The sequence below is a fragment of the Lycorma delicatula genome, chromosome 5 (assembly GCF_047948215.1).
Source record: "Lycorma delicatula isolate Av1 chromosome 5, ASM4794821v1, whole genome shotgun sequence".
Taxonomy (NCBI): Eukaryota; Metazoa; Arthropoda; class Insecta; order Hemiptera; family Fulgoridae; genus Lycorma; species Lycorma delicatula.
In genome coordinates, this window is record NC_134459.1 from 175,698,186 (window position 1) to 175,723,580 (window position 25,395).

Here is a 25,395-nt window from a genome sequence, read left to right on the forward strand (position 1 = left end):
AGTATCGAGTTTTTTCAATTTTCACGTCGGTCCATTTCAAAATCTCTTCCAAAATGTTCTCGGTAAAATAAAGTGACCGTATTTTTTCATATGGGGAGACTCTCCAAATATTTTTACTGGAGGCCATGGCCCTGGTAATTGTGTTATTATATTGTGCTGCCTGGCTGTCCTTTCCTCCATTTGAAGCAACGTTTTTTTCCAAAATAAAATAAATTTGAAGGCTCGCCTCCTTTTCCCCCAAAGTCTTGTTCAACTTCTAGGTCATCGATGATTTCCCCTTCATTGTCAACTAAATCATCAGATTCGTGATCACTTCGGATTTCAAAGTCGGGGTCATTGTTGCTGTCTGTAGGGGATGTAGCGTTTCATTATTTTCACCCGATATCTGTTCAACATATCACATTTGGGGCCATCAGCAGACCGCATGGAAGGAGTCTGTGTAGATGGACCTTCCAGTGATTCTTCTTTTTGATTTGATATCATCTAAAATAACAAACACTCATTTGATGTCTAATGTAACAAGAAATACAAGATAAAGATAAAAGAAATCAATAAGGTACCTGCTGTCGCTTCGTCCATGACGTAAAAGAAAATAATAATTATAGTAATTCTATGAAAATAACAATTGAAAGAAGGTCATCAAAAGTTAAAAGGAATTAGTTAGACGAATCAAAATGATTAATTCTGTCACAATACATAAAAAAAGTTACATAATCACTATCGTTCATCTACGGGGTCGCTAGACAAACTCAAATAAAGATGTTCACTCACCAGAACGCACAACAGAAATGACCTTGCACGATATTAAAGTCGGTACTGAGAGTAAAAGGTTAGGAGGAGGTAGTGGCCTAGACCAAAGGGAATTGTCACCGTTACTATATTCCTGAGATGTGGGGTCTGACACTTACGGGTTAAAATTACCGATGTGCCCTCTAAGAAAAACAGATTTAGGGCTTTATCGATTCAGAATGTGCTTTCCAAAAAAAAAGTAATAGATAAAATTAAAAACTTGATTTAATTTTGGCGGAAGAGAAATTTTTACTAAGAAAATATTTAAGGCACTCCAACTAATCATGTCATACTGCACGTGCAATGTGCCATAGTTAGAGATCCAGTTTCTAGCATGCTCCTCCTTGGCTATATTGTCAATGTACTGTTTTGATCAACTTGTTCTGTTTTATTAATGGTTTTTTAACTCGTTTTTCTGATCACTCTTAAACATTAGTATTATATTTGGGATATGATTTTAATGTTCGTATCAGATTTCCTATCACGGAATTTTTAAGTCGCCTACACTGTTGCGCTGTTTTAACTTTCATTTGACTTGTTTAGTCGACAAAAGAAGGCATCATCTGACTTTCTGCGATTATAAATTTACAACCTTATAAGTTTAGAACAGTTTATACCAAATGAAAGCTACTTCTATTTTACATTATTTTAAAAATAATTATTTATACTGTAAGAAACCCAACATTATGCAGAAATCACAGGAAAACTGAATTCCGTTATTTTTTTATTTTTTTTTTCTAACATATTTTTCAAGCTCTATAACTCTGATAAAATTTTGTAAAAATGTGGTCATCATTTATGCTAAAATATCGATTTTTATCTTTAGCCTCCTAAAATTTTTATCTGTTTGTTATTTTGGTGGCAGTGGTGTGTTTGAAAAAATCTTCCTTTATCCCTATAACATTATTAAATCATTTGAAATCATTTACGGTAAACAGTTTTACCAAATAAATTTATAAATTTCATAGTTTATAAACCTGGAGGAGTGATTAAATAGGAGTGAAATTAATGAAAGTAGAAATTCATTTTTTACTCTTTTAGTTTATATTGAACCAGTTTACTCTTATTCACTTTATCGGTTGAGCGATTAGCCAAGAAAACTACTAGCGCCAAATTTATTGAGGATCTCATAATTCTTGCAAGTCTTATGAAATTTAAATAATATTCCCAATAATACATTTAAAAAATTTTACCAATGCTATACCAATAATGAAATTGTAAATCGGATGTGTAATAAAGACAAAATAACTGCTAACAGTGTCGAGGCTATTGTAGATATCCAGTTTTTAAACTGATAAGAGGGTTCTTCCTAGATATTTTTTAAGGATTTTCATTTTAAGGACTTCAACAGTCCTGATATTTATATCATGACATGATAGTATTTAAAACAACACTAATAATAAATAAACTTGGATATGTCATGAATTTCCGGCTTAATTATTTGAGGAGAACGGTTTATTTTTAAATCCCTATCACAGTTTTAAGAAGGGCAGATCAACTGTAGTTATCAAGGCCTTTTTTTTATAGAGGCTCTTTTTAGAAAGTATCTACTTGGGTATGAAGAATTAATCATGCTCACGCTCCGCAATTTGATTTGCTTTGGATTGCGTCAGTGAAACATAGACGGTTGGATTTGTTCAACTTGCGATCTAATCGGTTCTACAATTTCTGTTTTCTTTCTATTTAAAAGATTAGTGGATTATCATAGCATCCTCAGTCTATTCAAAGCGTTTGGAGTTAAAATCCTTTGGGGAAATTTTTTCTTTAGAACCATAGATTTGGAAGCTATGATGAATTTATTTTATCTTAAATGGATTTTTTTTTTAAATAAATTTTTGTATTTATATTTTATGAAAATAATTAATTATTGTATTACAGACAGAACAATATACTTTAATGATGATACGGAGAGATTCTTTAACAACAAAATCACATTACCCGATAACGATTCATTGGATTGTTTACAATTTAAGTGTAAGTTAATTTCTGCATTTATTAATATTCAATATAATTATAAATATTAACTTATATTGTAATAAAATTAATGTTAATAGTAACCTGTTTGACAAAAATATAAATTTGTCACAATGTCAGTTGGTTCTTAATAGTTTCATTAAAAATGAAGCTCATGCTATTTCTCATTTCTATTATAAGTATTCTTTTAAAAATACAATTAATAAATAAATTCAATAAACAGTTATTTGATCTTATTGTACCGTAGTGGTCATGTGATGTTACCATATTTTTTCTAATTATTATAATTATTTTAAACTAAAATTTTAAATGACAAATCCACATTTGGTGAGCTTCTGGTTTGTTTATATTAGATTCTGGCAAATGTTAACTGAGAATTGTTTATGTTTGTTAATTTGACATATTTTTTTGTTTTGCTTACTTTTGTTTTTATTTATTTTTTGTAAGAGATGTCAGTGTGTATTAAGTATTTTATAATGTTGAATTCTTTTGTATGGTTTACAGGTGACACTGCTTTTTGAACAATCTGTGTATCATATTTCTAAACGTAGATATTATATGTGAGGTCGGGTAGTTTGGCATATTATGAATGAGTATCATTGTTGGCTTTTTCCACAGAGTGATTTGTGAAGAATGTGATAAACTTTCAGGACATGATCAACCGGTGAAAATAAAGAAGGGAGTTCAGTTCATAATAGGTTCGGAAACGCTTCATTAACTGGCAAAAGATTTCGCCCAGATTTTTGCACCTATGGTAAAATTAAGCCAGGATGTAATTTTTGGAACCCAGTTAAAAGGAAAATATAGAAGTTTTATAAGAAATCTGACGTGAAAAATTAAACAAAAAAATAGGTCCCAGAACTTTATTTTTAATAATTTTCGAGGAATCTGGGGTAAATACAAAAAATTGAGTCGAAAAGTGGGATTTTCGTCACCATTATTTTGTCTTAAGGGGGTAAGTAAACCCAAATTTTGACTACTAAAATATTATTTTTTTTGTTAAAAAAAAATAATTTTTTGTGTCATTTATTGATTATTTAAAATCTGCTTTTTAGTGTGATATAATTATTTTTTTCTACATTTTAACTCTCTCTCTCTCTCTCTCTCTCTCTCTCTATATATATATATATATTATAGATCATTGCTAGATAAAATTGACTCACATTTAAGAAATTTGCAGAAATACAGATTAGGTTCTTTGTAAATTATACAGTACAGTAAATTACTGTACTTTATTTTACTATTACAGTGTCAATGTACTACTATTTTAGTGATATTACAGTACAATGTATGTATTTAAAAATAAAAAAAAATATGTACCATTTATTTATTTTCTCCTTTCAGTGACACTATCTAACAACTAACTACAACAACAACTGACTATCTACAGATCGGCTGGGGGCGTCTTTAAAAGTACCATATTTTTTGCTTCCAATTGTGTTGTACATGTACATGTACATTTCATAATAGGGTTGCAATGGGATCATGTTAAAAAATAATTAGGTACACCAGAATATTCCAATTTTTCCTCCTCTGTGGCAGTTGCTAATTGATATACAGTCAATGAAAACCCTTCCACTCTTTCAGACTGGGTCACTTGATAGACAGAAGAGTAGCATGCACTCCTAGTGCCAACAAAAGAATGTATATGTTTCTTCCTGTTGAGATAAGTAAAGTAATATTCAGTCTAGATCATCTCTTGGAAAAGAAGGTTTGGTGGTGTACTCCCAAGAGAATTGATCATATCTATAATGTGAATCAAAAAAATATTTTTTTCAGACTTCAGTCGCTCTTTGTTACTAAGCTTGCTTTTCTCTACATATTTGCAGTTTTATGACTAATTCATCATAGTCTTGGACCAGAATACAGTGACCAGCATGGAACCATCAACTTCTATAGCTTCAAGTAAAATGTACTGTTGCAATCCATTTGAAAAGTCAAAGTCATAAATCCTGTAAGAAAAACCTGAGAAGTGCAAGCAAGAATTTGGTGCATACATTTACTTTTCTTAAACAAGGTTACAAAATTTGTACTACTTGCCGCAAACAGATTAAAGCTTCTGCTAAAAATAATGCTGAAGAAACTACTTCTGATGAAGAATTTCAACAATTAGATCCTTTGTATACCCCAGAAAAAAATGAAGCTGTAAATGCTCTCATCAAAAGTTTGATTGTTTTAAATGAATCACCTATTCAGAAAAAAAGGACTATGTGAGAGAAAATACTCTCAGGAAAAGGTTAAGAAAGCAGCAGTAATGTTCAAAAGCAAAATATTGAACATCGATTCAGATTCTGAACAAGAAGCTGTTCCTCTCATCTGACTGTGAAATTATCAACCAATTGAAAGAAAAATGTAATACTGCAGATAATAAGAGCATAAAAAATAACTAATCTCTATGAGAGTGAAGAAATAATTGTATGAGGGTGAAGAATCGATTGATGCCTGGAAAAAAGATTTTATTTCACTTTAGATAAATGGAAGATTGAGCATGTTCAGAAATAAATTAATTTTGTGTTATCTCCGTAAGTACTGTGTTCTTGCAGTTGCGAGTAGAACCCACAGTGTTTGTGTATGGGTCAATCCATTTTAAGTGTCCCAAAAAAACATAAGCTGGTTGCTTGACCGATTAAAAAAAAAGCCACTTTCAATTCAATTCAAAATACCCACTTGTTTTCTACACGTTTCAGGACCTTAAAATTACTTTTTAAAATTTTGTAGTTAAGCAGTTTACCTGTGGTGGCCATTTTTGTTATGGTGTGCACACCTATTTTTGTGATTTTAAGGGTTTACAGAAAAAATTATAACTAAAAAACTATTGGTCCTGGAAGGATGAAAAAAAGGCAATTTATTCATATTTTTTCAAGGTAAAATACTGATTCAGTGGTTTATTTACCTATCTCCCTTTTTTCTATGAAAAAATTACAAATAAATTTGAACATGAAAGATTGTGAAATTTCACTTTTGTTAATTTTTTTTCAAGATGCAGGGATGGCAAACACAGTTTGAATTATTTTTTTATGTGTAGGTATATGTTAGTATTATTACCATAAGTAATATATTTAGGGGTAATATACTTACCCCTAAATTTTCATGAATTTTTGAAAATAATTTTTTTTAAAAACTTAAAATTTTGTCTTTAAATAACTCTGATGGGGCTGGTGATAAAAATCTCAAATTTGCACAACTTGCAGTGTTTTTGTGTAGATGCTTATGGTAAATAAAAAAGTTTCTTGTGTATTGTACTATTAAAAACATTATCTCTCTCAAAACTCATGAAAAACCTGTTAAAAGCGATACAATTTTGATTTGCTAAATAAGTGCTCCAAGGGGGGGTTTCTTGTCTTCTTTGCACTTTACATTTTTTATATTTAGCCCCTATGTTGTTGAAGTTGATGTTCACAATATTTTTAAAATAGCTTTTTTTTTTAATTATTAATGATATGTCGCATAATTTAACCAGCATTCAATTGTTCAGTATTGTGATGTGGGACAATGCAATTTTCTTGGTCTTTGCGTTCATGTAGTTCTTTGTTCTGCTGAAAAAAAAAACCTTTTGAAACAGTTAACACAAAGAGACATTCCAGGAACTAAATTTAAATTTGGAAAAATGTGTTTTTTAAGAGCTTGCTTTAATGTTATTTGTTCTTAAGTTTTTCTTAATTGTTTTTATGAGTTCTCAAAGGGTCACAACAGAAGTGTCCATACAGGTGACTGAATTTTTACATAACCTTTTTTCATAATATTTACAAACACTAGTGACATCTGAATTAACATGGAAAAAAGTAAGTTGTTGGTTTTCATCACCAAATTCACAAATTTTAATCAGTTCTTTTGACACTGTACCATACATGTTTTTTAACACTCTTCATTCACATAAATTCCTATGGAACGTTGTTCTTCCCTTGTTATTGAAATTACTTGAAAATAATGTAAAAATTTAACTGATTTTAAGATTATAATAATATTAAGTAAAACTTATTTATTTAATAAACACTTCCAAGCACAGGATGAAATTTGAGACATTCAGTAAGATGTGAACAGGTCACTGACTGACGTCAAACTGACCAGTCTGTAACTGCAAAGCCAAATGATGCAATAAGCATAAATGAGCATGTTGCAACATGAATTTCCCTGACGACTGGAAATGACTTCAAGTGCCTGTTATAAATGAACACTGCAGTTGAATGGTTCAAACAAGTCTATTTCAACTATAGTAATAAGTATAAAATTATTAAAGTGCCAAGAAGACAAGAAACCTCCTTGGAGCCCTTATTTAACTGACTTCTTTAGTAGAATATAAAAGCATTGCTGCCTTTGATGTAGAAGGTTCTTGGTTTGAATCGCAGTCAGGCGTGGCATTTTTCACTTATTACAAAGTAGCAATGATAAGTCTACATAAGAAGCTCACTACAGCAATTATTTGATCAAATAAATTGAGATTCTTGACTTGACTTTCACTATTTCATTTGATTTTGAGCCAGTTACAGCCAAATGTGGATTTGATATGAAATTCTGAATTGGAGTTCTTAGCTGTTAGGTGAAACAATGAATGCATAACAGTTTTTGATCAAATTTCCCATTTCAATATGGTGGCAGTAATATTTCTTAGATTGAGTATTTTTTTCTTAGAAATTTACAAAAAATGAATTTAATGTATAAAAATGTTTTAATATATTTATTTTAATAACTGTTATAATTTTATTAAATTTTTAATATTTCTAATACAAAAATATTATAAATATGTTATTATCTTTATTTAAAATAGATTGATGATCTGGCTGGAAAATTACCTGCGAATTCAGTTGTGGGAAGTAAGTAAATTTTTTTTGTTTTCATTATAACTTAGTATTTATTGTTAATTTGACATTAAATTTTCATACTGATATTATCGTTAATTTTTTCAGAATACCAGGCTCCAAATCCACCGAGCAGGAAAGCAGGTTATTACATTTATATGTTTGTTGTATTTCGCCATGAGAAAGTTTACAATGTATCATTTACAAGATTAGAAGGTAACAGTAGAAGAACAGTTCTAAGTAACTGGTTGAATCGAATTAAAAGTAATATCAACTTATGCGGCCCAGTTGCTGGTTTTCAGTTTAGAGCTGCCAATTTTTGTTCTGATTTTAGAACAGTAAATAAAATAGAACGTACATTTGTATTTTTAATTTTAATTTTTATTACATTAAAAGTTATTTAAAATTGATCTGTTAAACATATATATCTATTAAATATGTATATCAGCTGCACATACCTTTATAATAATTTTTAACTTAAGTACGACTATTTTTTTATTCCTTGTATGACAATTACACATTGTTTTTTAGGAGAAGGATCTTACATGTAAAAATTTTATTAATATTCTTGCATATAAAAACAAGGAATTGTCAGTAGAGAAACAAAACACAACCTGCCAACATGATTTAATATTCAATCTTAACTACATAATTCATATATCATGCGTTTAACAAGTAAATGACGATATAGCGATTTTCTATCTTCGTATATTTTATTAAATATTATTTCTTTGCTGTGACTATAAATTAATATAATCTCTTTTGTATCACCTTAACAATGTAGTTTAATTGAAAAAATCCTTGTGCACAGTTTCATCATCCACTCTTGTTTATAATTTGGTTATTAAAAGAAATATCACATTCACTGTTACTGACTGGTATTTCTGTAATTTAATAAAAAAACTACAAAAATGCTTTTATAAAAATAAAAGCTTAATTTTATGTTATGAAACTTTGTCATAAATCTTGTAATTTTCCCAAAACATATATTCAAATTGAATCAATTGTTGTGAAAAGGGCATCACTTAGAATTTTTGACAAATTCAGGTTATGTAGGATTCATATTCTACACACACCTAAACACATGAAAATGTGTAAGAAAAGCATCAGGGAAAAAATCTGTTGGGCATGAGTCAGTGACCTTTTCAATACAAAACTGTTTGTAAGACTGTATGTCAGGCGAACATTTGATAATTTATTTCTTCTTTATTTCAGCCTTATAAGAAAAGATTTAGCCATATAAGAAAGAGTAAGAAATCTTACAATAGATTAAATGAAATTCAGAATCGTTTTAAGAAAATAAAAATATTGCACGGTGTGCACTGATTACATGCAAAACTTTCCCTCTCCATGCATTCCCCTTCAAGAGGTATTCTATATGTGCAAACTGTGATTGATTTGCATGGCATTTATTCCGCCACCATCCCATTCGGTCGCCTTAAAGCATAAGACTGAACGGTTGTGCTACAAACAGCTACTGAGCTTCAAATCAGTTTAGCGACCGGTGAACTAAATAGTTCCTAGAGCTAACCTAATTGCGTTAGCAAACTAAGCATGGTCCCACACACCACTTGCTTCATGTCCCACTGCTCACTTGTCATTATTCTAAAATGGGTAGGCGCACCCCGTCAACTACTAAAATATATCGGATAATAATAAATTAAATTTATCTTGTCAAGACGGCAATTCGCTGCCACGCCTAGGTCGCTGAATGCCAGCAAGTACCTGCCCACCAATATTAAAGCGCTTGGAGCTATAATTGGCTGATCGCCAGCCATACCTCTCGGGTAGCTTCCATAGCAGCAAGGTAGGAGTCTTTCCCTTAAATAAACTGTGGATGCCGGTTGAACAAAGCAACGGAATCAAGGAACACCGTACGGTCTGACAATGCGGCTCACGTCACATTGACTCGCTGCTTTTGAGTGGCCAATTTTCCCCTTGACCTCTAACTTCCAGGGTGGCCTGAGTTCTGGCCCCCCTAAAAGCCGGGCGGTTGACGAACATCACATGTTCGTTCGACTGGACCTTCCTGCAGACGCACAGCTCATCAGCTGCCAGGCAGAACCAAAACAAATATCGGTTCAAGTTCATGCGGTTGGAGAGCACTTGGGCAACTTTGCCCTTAAAAATGGAGAGGGATACCATCTTCCTTGTATGTATAAATCCATACAAGAAAGGACCTTCCCTTAGTCGTGGTATGCCATTCTTGCTGCCGTGCATCCATCGTGAGGCTGTAACCCCTCTTCTGCAGGCGGAAGATGGGTAAAAGAATGAAATTTAGAACCGGTGCATTGTGATCACCATTCCGCTTTGGTACAGGCCCGGCTCGAAACCGCATCCCAAATACCTCGGCCTCCTTGCCTCTTCGCAATTTCCACATCGCTGCCCGAACTTTCACCCGGACTTTTCGCTCCGCGGGTCCAGGACATTTTTCAGAGTCGGCTCCGTCACCGCAGACGAAGTCCCCCCGGACCAGGGTTACTGGGACCACCTTAACGGTGGCCCACTTAATTTTGTTTGCCGGCGCCTGGACTGGCGGCGGGGGACTAACTCGTTTAGGCCTAGGTGCGGCTGTTACCGCAGCGAAGGAGACGGGCTTTTTTACCTTCTCCTCCACCCGTTTCAAAGAAGTGTGGATCTCACCGAGGACTCTTCCCGTTGCCGGTTTGAAGTCCCTGACTCTTTCCACCGTCTGGTGCAACTTGCCCGACAGCCGATCAACGACTGAATCTAAGGCACGGTTAGCGTCCTGGAGGCCCTCAGATTTTAACGCCGGCTCAGCAGCCATCGAGCTACATTCAGACAGGTACGAGTCGACAAGCTGCCGAAACTCGACCGAAATACGCGACTCCTTGGAGGAGATTTTGGACCGTCTCAACTGTTGGACCCGTAGTTCACCTTTACAGGCGGACGGCCTTCCGACTTGGCTCGCCCCTTGCCACCGTGATCTCCTTGTGCAGTTCCAGCCACCGCCTACCCTCCACAACTCGAAGCAGAGGCTACCGCAGGTTTTTTGTACAATGCCCCTGATCTTGATGGGGTAGGGGTACCTCCCCTGCGCAGACCACGGGATCCATAGCCGGAGCCCAAAACCAGGTGACTTGTCTTCAAATGTAGTCCGAGCAAGGCTGTCTGTTCTTACACAAACCTGCTCGAACAGTCAAAAGCTAAAATGCCCTCAATATATGACCGCTGGCAAGGTCACAGTGAAATTGCTTCCAGAGGACCTGAAATTTCCTTGGCCTCATTAACTATGAAATAGGGACTCTTCACACGTAAAGGAAATGTCCTTATTTAGCCGATGGTGGCACTACTGCAACACACTACGCCGCTGTTTTGTGTAACACTCTGCAGCGATGTAGGTTGACTAACCGGCACCGATCGGTGTACAGCCCCGACAACGAGAACGTAGAACAAGTTACTGCCAACTGCAAGTCAGTATTTTTTGTATATGAACTAAAAATTGAAAATTCATTTTTTATTGTTTACAATCTTGAAGGAATTACAAAAAAGGAGGCAACTGAAGATAAAAATTTTTCTGAACATTATTTTAATGCAGGGATTAAAAGGGTGCACATTTTTCACATTTTTTTCTAGTAAAACAACATTACGTCTTGCAGGATGGAGTAAATTTGATGAAATTTATCAATACTTTTTTATCAGGGGACATCTTTTCTCTGTAATTAACAGTTTAGCATCATAAAGAAAAAACTAAAAGATTTTGATACGCGTTTATACACCATATAAGTACGTAAATTATTTTTGAATCGATTATTGGAAATATATTTTCAGTTACACGACAGATAATGATACTGTTAACGATTTATAAGTCGACCTACTGCTATTTACAAGCCAAACATTTTATCTGTTGATAAGAACACAAGAAAACCTAATCCGGTCTAGTGGTAGCTTAGTATTTTAATAAGGTAGCACCGAGCTATACAATTATGCTGTCTATCGTTACGAAATTTCGTCGTACCGGTAGTGTATCGTATCAACGGAAGGAAAGATCTGGTAGGCCAGTAAAGAATGATGAACGTGTCCTCGATCAGGTTTTGGAGTCACCTAAACAAAATCTTAGACACATCATTGAAAATGAACATCGGCAATACGTTGTTTCGGCGATTGTTTTTAAAGACATAGGTGGATTGTACCGAATTCAGGTCGGACAACGATTCACGAACCAAGATATGGATGCCAGGAAGGCATCTATTGTGTATTGTGGAAGATTTTTGTTCACGGTGTACGAAGATCCGGATTTCTTGCTCGTTGTGTGGTTCTCCGACGAAATTCACATTCACTTGGATCGCCAAACAACTCGCTTCCGTGGTTTCGAGAGGCCAGATGTTATCGTCGAGAAAACGTTATATAGTGAGCGTGTGACGATACGGTTTGCTGTGTCAGCACACGGTGTGCTCGGTCCGTATTTCATCGAGAATGATAACGGTATACCTCTTACTGTTACCCAGAAACGTTATAGGAACATGATGGTCCCGCTATTTATTCAGGATTTAAGAAGGTCGTCCTGGCAGGAATCTTTGGATAGATAGACAGTGATTTCAACAGGACGGGACGGCCGTCCCGTCCTGTTGACTGTCGAGCGGTGTGGCTGGCCAGCCACACCGCTCGACAGTCTTTAGCAAGACTATATAATTTCCAGTCTGCACCCCTATAGACAAGGGAGTAAGATGCGATCCAATTTCCCACTTATTAGTTTTAAACAGATACTAGCTCCCTGTCGCAGCTTCGTCCGTTCTATATGCTTACTTGTGTTTTCCGTAGCGGTCAATATTTTTATTTTATGTTTTTTAGTCGAATAACCAGAGGCAGGTTCAGCCAGTCACACATACAGTAACAAGTGGCAATGGCTGTCACAGCGCTGTATAACTTCTCACCCCTTAAAAATATCGGAATCTAAAAAATCTGAAAATGGTTTTGCAAGCCCAAATCTACTGAATATTTTGTTTATTACAGCACGGATTGGGAAAATTTACAATCGTTGTTCAACATTTTTTTACCTTTCTTTATCGCTTTTCAAGGTGGAATTTCAAAAATCTAGAAATCGGTTTATCAACATGAAGATTACACTCGTCAAAAATCAGGTTGATTTCTTCATTTGTTACAGAGAAATATAAACATTTGGAGGGTTTCAAAAAAATTCCCGCATTCATTTTAACCCTTTAAACTAGTAATTTAAAAAAAACCTTTCTTAGTGTGCAGTTACACCGTAAGAAGAACACGTATACAAATTTTCATCGATTTATATTCAATAGTTTTAGCTTAACATTGATTACGATTCGTTCACAGTATGTTGTCTTCAATATCAATAAGACTTCTACTGAATCTTGAGAGACTTGACTGAATCTTGCTGACCTCCGTGCGGAGGTCCTGGGTTCGAATCCCGGTCAGGCATCTTTCAACATGTTACCAATTTCCATCCGGCTAATGACCTTAGATGTTGATGCCCGCTCTTTCATATCGTTTTAGAGAAATACAGTAATAAATTTAAAAATATATTTTTATTTATTAATATATTATTTAAATTAATTTAAATGTCAGGAAAAGATTTTTGAAAGTATATGTTTGGAGTGTCGCTTTATATGGAAGTGAAACTTGGACGATCGGAGTATCTGAGAAGAAAAGGTTAGAAGCTTTTGAAATGTGGTGCTATAGGAGAATGTTAAAAATCAGATGGGTGGATAAAGTGACAAATGAGGAGGTATTGCGGCAAATAGACGAAGAAAGAAGCATTTGGAAAAATATAGTTAAAAGAAGAGACAGACTTATAGGCCACATACTAAGGCATCCTGGAATAGTCGCTTTAATATGAGAGGGTCAGGTAGAAGAGAAAAATTGTGTAGGCAGGCCACGTTTGGAATATGTAAAACAAATTGTTAGGGATGTAGGATGTAGAGGGTATACTGAAATGAAACGACTAGCACTAGATAGGGAATCTTGGAGAGCTGCATCAAACCAGTCAAATGACTGAAGACAAAAAAAAAAAAAATATATTATTATATAATAATAAAATATATAATATTATATTATTTATTAATATATTTCTATTATATATTAATAAATTAAACTTTTTACATCAAGTTGAATTTTAATATCGTATAAAAATTTTTATTATTTGTATTAATTTTTAATTTTAACCTTCAGTTAAAAAACAAAGTAAATTTTAGGCTAAGGAAGAAATATAACTCTGTGTAAAACATTATTCTTCTACTTTAATAAATGCCGATTATGTTTTCAAATTTTCTGTAAATTTACTCGTTTGATATTAAAACATTTTTATTATTTTTCACTATTTTCGGGTCTAATATTTTTTTTTAAATTATTTTTGCCTTATTCAAAATATTCTTTAGTCTTCCCTGATTATTTAAAGTTTCTACAGCGTAAAAACTTTGAGGTTTTTTGTAACCGTATTGTAACGTTTGAATTTCACATTGTAAGCAGTGTTCCCTCTAATTTTTAGTAACTTGTGTGCCCATTTTTTTGTGCGTGATTTTGTTATGTGATTATTTGCGTTTCCCGTCGCGGTCAGGGAATATTTAGCAGGTCAGAGCGAGCCCATCCCTTCTAGCCAGGGGACTCTGCTCCCTGGGTTCCCATGTGTTCGTTAAGCACATGCTTGTGAGAATAATAATGATAAATAAAAATTAAAGTCTGTTCAATTTATAAAAAATATCAGTGTATTATAATTCCTTCAGAACAACAGTTTGGCTGTGCAGGAACCGAAACTTTGAGTGATAGTGACCTGAAGAATGCGAGTTTTAAAATAGCCGGCCTCCATCTTAAAATTAAATATTAGTTATAGCAGTTAATTATCCGTTCTTTTGTACGGGTAAATCTGTATTTTGCCGTTTATTAGCGTTACCCGACAAACACCACTAGGAGGTGACCGCACTTCTTTTCTCACTTTTTTTTAATAATTTCTTTTATTTTATATATTTTTAATACAGTAACAGCCAGTTGCTTCGTACATAGAGTAATAGCAGCCGCGCCGTACACCGTCATACCCTTAAAAAATAGAAATTCAAAGAAATCCAAAAATGGTTTTTAAATATTTAACTGAACAGGATCTGCAAACCCAAATCTACTGAATATCTCGTTTAATATAGTTGGAAATGATGAAAATTTGCAATCGTAGTTCAAAATCTTTTTGTCTTTCTTCACCTCTCTCAAGGTCGAATTTTAGAAAATTTGTTTTTAGATATTCATATGAAGATTTTATACGCAAAAAATTAAGTTGATATCTTCATTTATTATAGAGAATATGAAAAATAGTCGGGTTAAAAAAAATTCAAAAATCCATTTTAACCCCTAAAAACTCGAAATTTCAAAATATGTAGAAACCGGTTTTTGGATACTCGCATGAAAATTATACATACCAAAAATCAAGTTGATATCTTTATTTGTTAGAGAAAAAAAACAAAATTAGTACCCTTCATTTTTACTCGATTTTAATCCTTTAAAATCAAAATTTCAATAAATCATGTGCACTTACGTAAGAAGAACGTGTATAAACATTTTCGTCAATTTATCTTCAGTAGTTTTTGCTGGACGTTGAATATGAATGACTCGCGAATGTTATTTTGTATATATATGTACATGAATTTAAAAAATTTAATACGACTTCCTTGTATGCCTATTAAATTAAATACATACTTTTTTTGCTGCTCGTCATTTAAACTTATTTCATTTGAAAGTGAGATGCGGTCCTCCAATTCTTTAATAAAGTGGACAGTTACATAGTCGCTAAAATATTAGTTTTTATTAACATCAAATATCTATACGATTATTAATTCGACAATCTTACTCAAATATTAGGATAGAGTTCCTTTATTACCCTTTAAATAAATGTAACCTTGTGTCTATCCAATACTTTTTTTAAAATTATTATGATGTAACCGACAACAAAATAAAACAAAAATTTGGTTTTAACATTTTCTTCCTCTTTATATTTATCATCTTCTCTTAATGTTTTTATTCTTTCTTTATTTGCAACATTTACTTTCTCATTATATTAGTCGTAACATAGACATTATATCTAGTCATTTTTTTTTTTTAGATATATTTTTCCATGTTATCTTTCTTTTTCCTATATGATTGTTTCTTTTTCATTTTATTATTCGACAAATAATAATCCGATAATAAAAATTGAATATTTTATACCGGAAGTTCAAAAATAACATTTTTAACCGGTATACAGGAATTCACTAAACGGAATAGTTTAATTATTATTAACTTTTATTTATACGACACACCAGAAATCTGAAACTTTTGTTAATCAGCAACTCACGAAGATACGAATAATACTGGATCTAGAACAGTATATTACGTAACAAGAGTTATAAGAAGCATATTACGCACTAGTGAAACAATTTACGTATTTTCACGAGTGCGTAGTACGTGGTTCCAATGTTTTATGTCTATTTTTTCGAGCAATCTTTTATTTTAAGAAATATAGTCACGCTTTTATAATAATGTTTTAACGTATAATGCAAATAAATATTTATATATCAAGAAATATCTATTTAGTATTAGAATGATTGGAATATTTATTTGAGGATAGGTTTTGTTTTTAAATAAGAAAAAAAAATTATCTAGCACGTTTAAAAATAACTGTAATAATTTTAAGAGTGTAAATTATGCTATAATATTCAGCCTTATAACTTTTCCATTTAATTCCTTATTACCTTAACCTTTTCAGATCAGGAAGACAGTAAAGTGGCTCTGTGCGGTGACAGCTTTAAAACGCTGTTACAAAATCATTTTATATGGGATCTAAGTCGGTTATATTTTTTTATATTCACAAAGAAATCAGTTTTATTATACAATTTGAACTACGGTTATACGAATTAAAATGTTTTATTTGGACAAGAAAGAATATGACCATTTTTTTCTCAGAAATGTGCTTGTGTGTGTGTGTGTGTGTGTGACTGTGTATTATAATTGCTATGAGGGTTACGGATTTATTTATTATTTACAAAACTAGCTTATTATATTAGCAACATAACGATGTATTGAAATACATAATAAGTTATGTTATACGGCACACAAAAAAAAAAGGAATTTGTGGTCATAAATGTGTCACTTTTATTTGAGGCCTAATAAATCTTTTCTGACAAAAGATATCGGCATCAATGAAACACATACCGATTCGTAATGAATAACAGTATACAGTAAAAATAGTTTTTTGTCAATCCGAATAGCCTTTTAAGTGGAGGGGATTTTTATAAAACGTAGTTTTTACTGAATCTCTTTCATTTATACTAACATATGTTACTTTATTGTGCGAGTGAGTACGAGTGAACTGCAGTAAGTAACTTACTATCGCAAACCGGCGTTCCGTTGGTAATATATTATTTCATTATTTTTTTCAAAATACATCGGTTTTTTTCACATATTGGGCGTTTTTTTTTAAATTTGTGATTTTTTTTTATTTGCCGTAATTTTTTTTTTATGAGACAATGAATGACGAACACATTAGGTTTGCTCTTGACGAAGGACTTTCAGATTATGACGAAAATGACAGTGACGACCTTGAGGGCTTGGACGACATCAAAAATACTGAAATTAGGAGTAACGATTTTTGATGATCCAGGTCATTCGATTAGTGATACTGACACGGAACAGAAAATAAATGTAGCCGGTTCAGTTCTACATCCACATGCTGAAGGAAACGGTAATATATTTCATGAAATCCATTATCGTTCTCCAGTGCAGTTGGATGTTGAAATGCAACCAGCTGTTGATTTTCCTCTCCAAGATGAGGAACTTGACACGGCGGAGTTACAAGAAAATCCAACTGACCGGGCCCAAAATGACGAAACAGTTACAGATGACGAAGGTTACGAGTTGGAAGGTCGTCTGCCGGTTCTTGGAAATCCCTGGTTAGTTTGTACCGATAGGTGTAAATATGACACACTAAACAGTTTGCCTTTTACGGGTCCGGAACCAGGTGCATTTGTAAAGAATCCCGACCTTTTGGCTAAATCCGCTCCTCATAAGAGAGGTCGGCCTAAGAAGCGTCGTAGGAATTTACAGAATGTGCCTGAATATATTCCTGATCCCCGTATTCATGGGCAGACGCCGTTTGCCGTATCTATGTTGTTTTTTGGGGCTATCCTTGAAAAAGTAACATCACAAACTAATTTGTATTTTCAAATCCGTAGACCTGATAGACCATTACCTAAGGACAGAATTCAAGGTGACGTTAGTCTTGACCAGACGAAACGTTTCTTTGCAATCATCCTGGAAATGGGTCATACTGTAAGACACACTTTACAAGAATACCGGTCGACTGACGAGGTTTCCCATTTCGCTTGGTTTGGGAATACATTACCGAGAACTGTCTTTCTTCATATTTTGAAGTATTTACACTTCGCTAACCAGGATCCACCGATAGAATCAGAAATGCAAACTGGTAACTATGACCGTCTCTGGAGAGTACGCGAAATATTTGAAATTGCTCGTCAGAAATCTCGTGAACTCTGAAATCCACGACAAAAAATTGTAGTTGATGAGGTTTTATGCGCCTACAAGGGTAGAGTCTTGTTTCGGCAGTATATACCTAGTAAACGAAAGCGCTTTGGGATAAAGGTTTACAGACTTTGCGATAATTCTGGGTACACATTCGATATGAATGTATATCTCGGGAGATAACGAGAGGAACAAAATGTAAACGAAACGATTACTGAACGTACAGTTATCGATCTAATTGCAGGTTATGAAAATTGTGGATATCATTTGTATATGGAAAATTTTTTTTCATCCCTGCAATTATATCGACGACTGAAAGATGTGGGAATTCTAGCTTGTGGAACAGCTCGATCCAATCGTGCTGGGATGCCAGCTGAATTCACACGAAACAGACGTAAACAATTAGGTTTGACCAGACACCGGTTAGCCTGTCGTACGACACTGGATGGAATATCTTGTATTCTATTCAATGACAAGCGAATGGTAACACTTCTGTCTTCTATTCATGGGCCTGCTGAAGAGGGTAAATACAGTGTAACAATTCGCGGTACAGAAAATGTCGTGAGACCTGTAATGATTGTAGATTACAATAATTATATGGGGGCTGTTGATCTATCTGATCGTCTGTCTTCAAGCTATTACTTACATGACGCATGACAAAATGGACGAAAAACTTTTTTTCCACATTTTTGATATGCTCCTTGTCAATGCTTATACGGCTTACAAGTCAGTCAATAAGATTAAGAAGAACCAATCCTTCAGATGGTTTCGAAATGAGGTTTTGAAAGGGCTTGTTTCATCATCTCCTACGAGATTTTCTGCACGAGGATCTTACGTAAGAAATCGTGAATTTTTACGTCTTGAAAGTTGTGAAGCAAGACATTTTCCTAAACGTGAGGGAACAAACAGTTTTAGACAATGCGTTGTGTGCTCGGCAAACGGAATTCGCGTAAGATCAGTCTGGAGGTGTGTGGCTTGTGAGGTACCACTCTGTATAGACGGATGCTTTCTCGTGTATCACACATGCCAAAATATCACCAACTAGGGGTAAGAGCTTTTTATTTATGAATTTATTATTTCATTTTATTTGTTTAGGTTATTTATTATTTGTCTTCTATTTCATTCTTTTGTTTTTTTGGGGAATCTCCCATATTGCGATTTATGTTGGTGTAAAAACTAGTGCGCGCTCGTAATTTCTTATTTTATATTATATATATATATATATATAATATATATTACGATTTTATATACATAGTAACATAAAAAATACCTGTTGTTTGTACCGAATAGCTCGTAATTACTGGGGTAATTATTATGCGTTTCATGAACTCTATTGCCCCCCCCCCCCCCCGTGGCGTGTAACAGCAATACTCTGTTGTAAAAAAAGTTTTTTACGTTATAAATGCTCTAAGGAAGTCTTATAATTTTTAAAATAAATTTTACATTATATGTAACGCTAAGAAAAAATAAATAACTATAAAAATTTCTCGAAACTGATATGCTAATTAATCTGTAATTTATGACACGGGTTTTTCATCATATTTTTGAAAATTTTTTCACAAGAGGGTAGCATAAGACTATGAAGAGAGGCAATCAGATACCAACATATTTTTGCGGAGCGCTAAGAAGCGAGGAGCATTGTGATGGGAAAAGGTTAATAAGTTGAAAAAAAATTATTTTTATTGCCAAAGCCAATTTTCTTAGGTCACAGTAAAAGGTATAAGTCGACCGGAAAAAACCATAATTTTTTAACTTGTTTGACGAGTTAAAACATCAAACAAGCAAATTTCCACGATCCAGTTAAATTTATTACAGGTAAAATTATTAGTTATTTACTTTGTACATTATAATCCTTGTAAAAATTTACACAATGCATTTTCTGTTATCAATCGATTAACTAATCTTGGATACAGAAAAATCGTTAAGCTGTTCGTGTGCAACCGATATAATTTCTTTTATAACATTATGCTTTTTAAATTTTTATCTTATTCAGTTGAAATCTCTACATTTTGACATTTGTTAACCCATATAATTTTATGTATTTTCATTAATATCTAGCTGACAAATGTTCTCCTTTTTCTTTTATGATCGACAATTGGAATTTTTAATTTAAAAAAATCATTCGCAGTGTATAGCGTGATTATACGTTTAATGGAAGTTACTACTTACAATACGACATTTATACGACTGTTAGTAAATTTTATATATATATATATATGCATGCATCAACGCAAGTTGGCTACCATTGGGATCTCAGAAACTAAGTTTTTAAGAAACTTTATATAGAAAACTTTCCCTAGATTTCCATACATTAAAAATATAGTACTACCATTTTAGTAATCTCACTCTTTTTCTAATATGGTGGTCAACTTCATTATTTCAACTAGAAACCACACTGCATGTTAATAGAAACATTATTGTATTTTTGGGTACAAAGTAATTTAAAATATTTTTATTCGTTCGTATTTTTCTCCAAACGCGGCCATTACGGAGTTACGGGTTGATAATTTTAAATTTACAAAAACGATATATAAAATTTTAATGCTAAATAATTATCGGCTGTTTTTTACATTGTTAAAAATTTTGCACGACATCCATTAGACACATTGTTGAAAGTTGTTAATGACATTTTCAGAAGAGCGAATGCCTACATCTTTGATGGCCATTGCCAGCCCATTGCCATTACAATAGTATGACTACTGTAAAACTAAATGTAGTGGCCGTTTGCAAAATGGAATCCTAATGTATTCGTGTCTGTTTTTCAAATTTCAAAAATTAAGTTAACATTAAAAGACTTTTACCTTGAAAAGTGCGGTTTTATATTTATTTATGAGAAGGAAAAATTACAACAGAATTTTAATATCGATTATATAACACATTTTCAAACGGCTACCATTAGTAAAACTGCAGGCACTCGCTCTCCAGTAAAGGCTTTTAATTGTTTATCGACAATGTGTTGTGATAGATGTACAAATTTTTTCAACGATACAAAAACCGCTGATAAATATTTAGCGTTAAAATTTTGTTTATTGTTTTTGTAAGTTCACAATTGTCAGCCTGTAGGTCAGTAACGGAATGTATTCAGAGAAAAATACTCGAGAATAAAAATCTTTTAAAATGATATTTTATACCCAAAACTGTAATAAAAACATGGTGTTTCCGTTTGAAATAATGAAGTTGGCCGCCATATTCCATTTTATAATAATCAGTCCGTGTCCGTAGCTTTGTCAACAGGTGCGTTTACAGTGAAATACCTTAAAATACTATTTTTTACTAAAATATTTAATAAAATATTAAGTTTCTATTTGAAATAATGAAGATAGCCGCCGTATAAGAAAAAGAGCGAATATTTAAAAAATGGTAATACTGTATTTTTATTGCTGGGAAAAATGTAGGGAAGGTTTTTTTTTAATGTCTCTCATAAAACTTAGTTTCTGAGATTCCTTGCGTTGATCACCTATTCAAATATATATATATATATATATATTTTTTTTTTTTTTTTTTCTTGGCTACTTTCCTCTAAAACGCCATATAAATATTATAGTTACAGTTAATTTTTATATAAAACTAGCAGATCCGGCAATGCTTCGCTATTGCAAGATTTGAGTGTATATATATATATATATATATATATATATAACATTAACGAAATGAACATTACGGAACTTCACAAAATTTAACCTTTCCCTCTCCCCCATTTCATTTTTACCATATTACCTTTCCTTTTCCCCTTTTTTCATTTTTCTCTTTTACCTTTTTCGATTTTTCCCTATTTCCAGTTTCCAATTTTTCCCTTTCTCCCTTTGTTGTCTCATTTGAGCAGCGCGTTTAGTAGGCCAACCCATATTTTAATTATATATATAGAAAGAGAGAGAGAGAGAGAAAGAATAGATACCACTAAAAATTGTGAAATAAAATAATTTATAAAAAATAAAAGCCGACTTCAAAAAATAATAAGACTAAAAGTTAGAAATAATGATATTTTTATTTATTGAATAAAGTAAAAGTATCAACAACGAATAACTATTTTTGAAGTCTGTACGAATGGTTTTCACGATTTAAAAGTGGTCATCAGTCAATCGAAGATGACCCTCGACTTCAACTGATACACCCGCGTTCAGATAATCAAATCTGGCGGGTGCAAATTGCCGATGACTGTCAAAGAACTTGCGTATGAGGTTAGCATCTCGATCGGATCGTGCCACGACATTTTGACTGAAAAATTGAACGTGCATGGAGTTAGCAAAGTTTGTTCCTCGTTTGATGACCAAACAGCAGAAAGAACATCGAGCAGACGTTTGTCGGCAACCTCTTGAACAAACCAAAGACGATGAAACATTCATGCAAAGGATCATAACGGTAGACGAAAGCAGGGTTTACGGCTACGACATCGAGTCAAACGTTCCATCATCACAATCCACAATTGACAAAGAATCTCCACGCCCCAGGAAAGCAAGGCAGTCTCGATCCGATGTCAAAGTGATGCTCTTTGTTTTTATTTTAATGGAATCGTGCATTCTGAATTCTTTTCTCAAGGTAAAACAGTGAACCGTGGCGCAATATCAAGGTGTTTTGCAACGGTTACGTGAAAATATCCGCAAAACGAGACCGGAGTTCTGGTGAGAACTCGTGGTTCTTTCACTATGACAATGCGCCCGTAGACTTAACTTTGTGCCAAAAATTAGATTACTGTCCTTACTCAGCCTTCCTACTCGCCAGAAATGGATCCATGCGATTTTTTTCTTATTTTCGAAATTAAAATCGGCGATGAAAGGACGCCATTTTGAGACTATAGACAATTCGTCACGGACCTTAAAGGTCATTTCAAATGAAGCTATCCAGGACTAATTTGCTGGGAAAAGTGTGTAAATAGAGGAGGGGAGTACTCAGAAGGGAGAAGGACCGATAATCTGTAAAATTAATAATTAAAATAAAAAAGATAGTTCGGTTACTATCTGAAGAGACCACGTATATGCGAATATTTGTATGTAAACAATGACAGTTTTTCAATTATCTTTGTGTCGAGTAGATAGATACAAAGTAATAATGTTCACGTTAGAAAATTTAACTTCTATATGAATCTCTGTGACAATTCATCCGCTGCTATATAGAAACTAACTTCAAGAAATGTAAATCAAAATTACGCACGACATTCGTATCTGGGAAATTGTGTCTTAACGATACTCCATCGTACACGAAAGGAACAGTCTAAAAAAATAAATGTTTTTAAGCATTTTTCGAAAGATATGCTTATGGGCCTTTTTTGCCGAAATATTTATTAAGTAGATCGACTTAATACCTGAATTGTGAATTATTTTCATACAAGGTTTTCAACGTTGTTAGATTGGCCCTCTTCTAAGATTTTATGCTTTGACCAAATAATTTTTCAGATCTTACGCCGATTATTTTTTTAATGACAGTTTCATCCGTACTTTAAAAACCGAAGAGAAGTATCAAATAAATTACTAGTTTTTTTTACCTCGTGATTTACTCTGTAATTATCTCGACAGCAATATTCACGCCGTTGTTTCTTCACTATAACCCTATCGCTTTTATAAAACCGTAGAGAAATTTTTTGATGGATTATAATTAATTTTCTGGAAGAGGTGAAGCAACGATACAAAACCGTATTAGCTTCTGTAAGGTCGAAGGAATTTTTTGTCTAAAGGCCAAGACTTTGATCGTAAAAGAAGTTGAAAAAGCTTTCAAAACTTGCAAAAATTACTTTTAAACTATTGTACAAATTATAAATAACTTATTTGTTAAATTTTTGTAAATCTTTTTACAAAAATTTTTAATTTTTTTTTATTCTAGGAATGTCTAAAATCACGTACTCAGATTTACCAGAGACTCCAATACAGCAGTTTTATAAAGGAGAAACCATATTAATTACTGGGGGTACAGGATATTTGGGAGGGGTCATCTTAGAAAAACTAATGAGATCCTGTCCAAATTTTAAAAAGATCTATTTAACAGTACGAACAAAAAAGGGGAAAAGCCATACGGAAAGAATGAAGGAGCAATTTGATCATCTTGTGGGTAATTTTATCCACCTATTTTCTTTTGATTTGAAATTTTTAACCTTTGCTAATATTTTTTTAGAAAAATTAAAATTTTTAAAATGAGTCATTATATAAGTGGACAGCCTTACCTATGATTTTGCTTTTAAAAATCAGTAGTAAATTTTAACTTTAAACTCTCACCAAATGTAAGGTTACAAAAAAAAAATTAAAAAATGATTTTCTTATTTTCAATTTGAAGTAAAAAATGTCTAAGTTTAATTCACTAAACATTGTGGTCTTCGTGTAAACCACATTTTAGTCGACCAAGGAATTCTTCTTCATCGATGTATGTTTATGACGATAAAAAAATATACCCCTTAAAACAGTAACGCATTTTAATAACACAATATTTGTAAACTTTCACACATGCCAGAAATATAAACAGTACTCATCCACAGAACAGCATTATCTGTAATCTTAAAATAGTACAATAAATTTTTTAACTGCTTACCCAAAAATATAAGCGACATTAAAATACTACAAAATACTGTAAACTGTTAACAAATAATAATTTCATTCAGATCAGGAATACTTATTATGATGATAATACAAAATCTATATTTTCAGTCTAAATTGAAGCTGTGGGTGATTTAATTTTTAATATATACGGAGGATATTGTTCTTTTTATGTTTTAAAAGAGTAATTGGAAGTAATAAAAAAAATCTAAAAATAATGATAAATAATTTTATTTAAGAGCGATTAATTTTTGGGCTTTAAATGTGAAAAAAACTTAATTTTAAAACAGTTTTTTTTTTAAATTTCATTAAATTTTCCTACCGATGCAAAATAATGGCAACATTGTATTAATGCGAAAAAAAATTAAATTATTCCACGACTGAGGGAACATGAGTTTATGTACTTATCTCAACTATTGCTGATGTTGAGAACTGCACAAATATGCACAAACATTTTTGTATTTTTATAAAGATCATTGATTTTCATTTTATGATTGTACTTGGTTTTTTCCAGATTTTCTCAAAAGTGGATCCATCTATGTTTGAGAAAGTATCATTAATTTTGGGTGACTGCACTGAACCTATGTTGGGCCTTTCGATTACAGATCAAAAGGTGCTTCGAGAAAATGTAACAATAATTATTCATTCACTGTAAAATACGTATTAAAACACGGGTTTCAAATTTTAGTTCCCCAAAAATTAAGGGGGTCAAAGGTCAAAATGATGTATGTGGACGTATTTTTTTCAGGGATTTTCGATATATTAAATAATAACTTCTCATCAAAAAAATCAGTGGTGTTTTACTATTATATTTTCATTGAATCCACTCT

General features: G+C 32.8%; 1 protein-coding gene across 1 annotated transcript; it reads left to right on the forward strand.

Annotated features, from left to right (window-relative positions):
• Positions 1 to 125: 125 nt before the first annotated feature.
• On the forward strand, positions 126 to 23,936 carry LOC142325804 (uncharacterized). Its single transcript, XM_075367832.1, has 5 exons — positions 126 to 134; positions 2,668 to 2,763; positions 7,529 to 7,574; positions 7,668 to 7,897; positions 23,862 to 23,936. The coding sequence occupies exons 1-5, from the start codon at positions 126 to 128 to the stop codon at positions 23,934 to 23,936; spliced, it is 456 nt and encodes a 151-aa protein (XP_075223947.1).
• The last annotated feature ends 1,459 nt before the right edge of the window (positions 23,937 to 25,395 follow it).

Excerpts from the sequence above, each read along its gene's own strand:
- LOC142325804 (XM_075367832.1), top strand. Across the intron at positions 7,575-7,667 it reads TGCGAATTCAGTTGTGGGAA|AATACCAGGCTCCAAATCCA; the intron begins GTAAGTAAATTT and ends TAATTTTTTCAG. Across the intron at positions 7,898-23,861 it reads TTTGTTCTGATTTTAGAACA|GAATGTCTAAAATCACGTAC; the intron begins GTAAATAAAATA and ends TTTTTATTCTAG.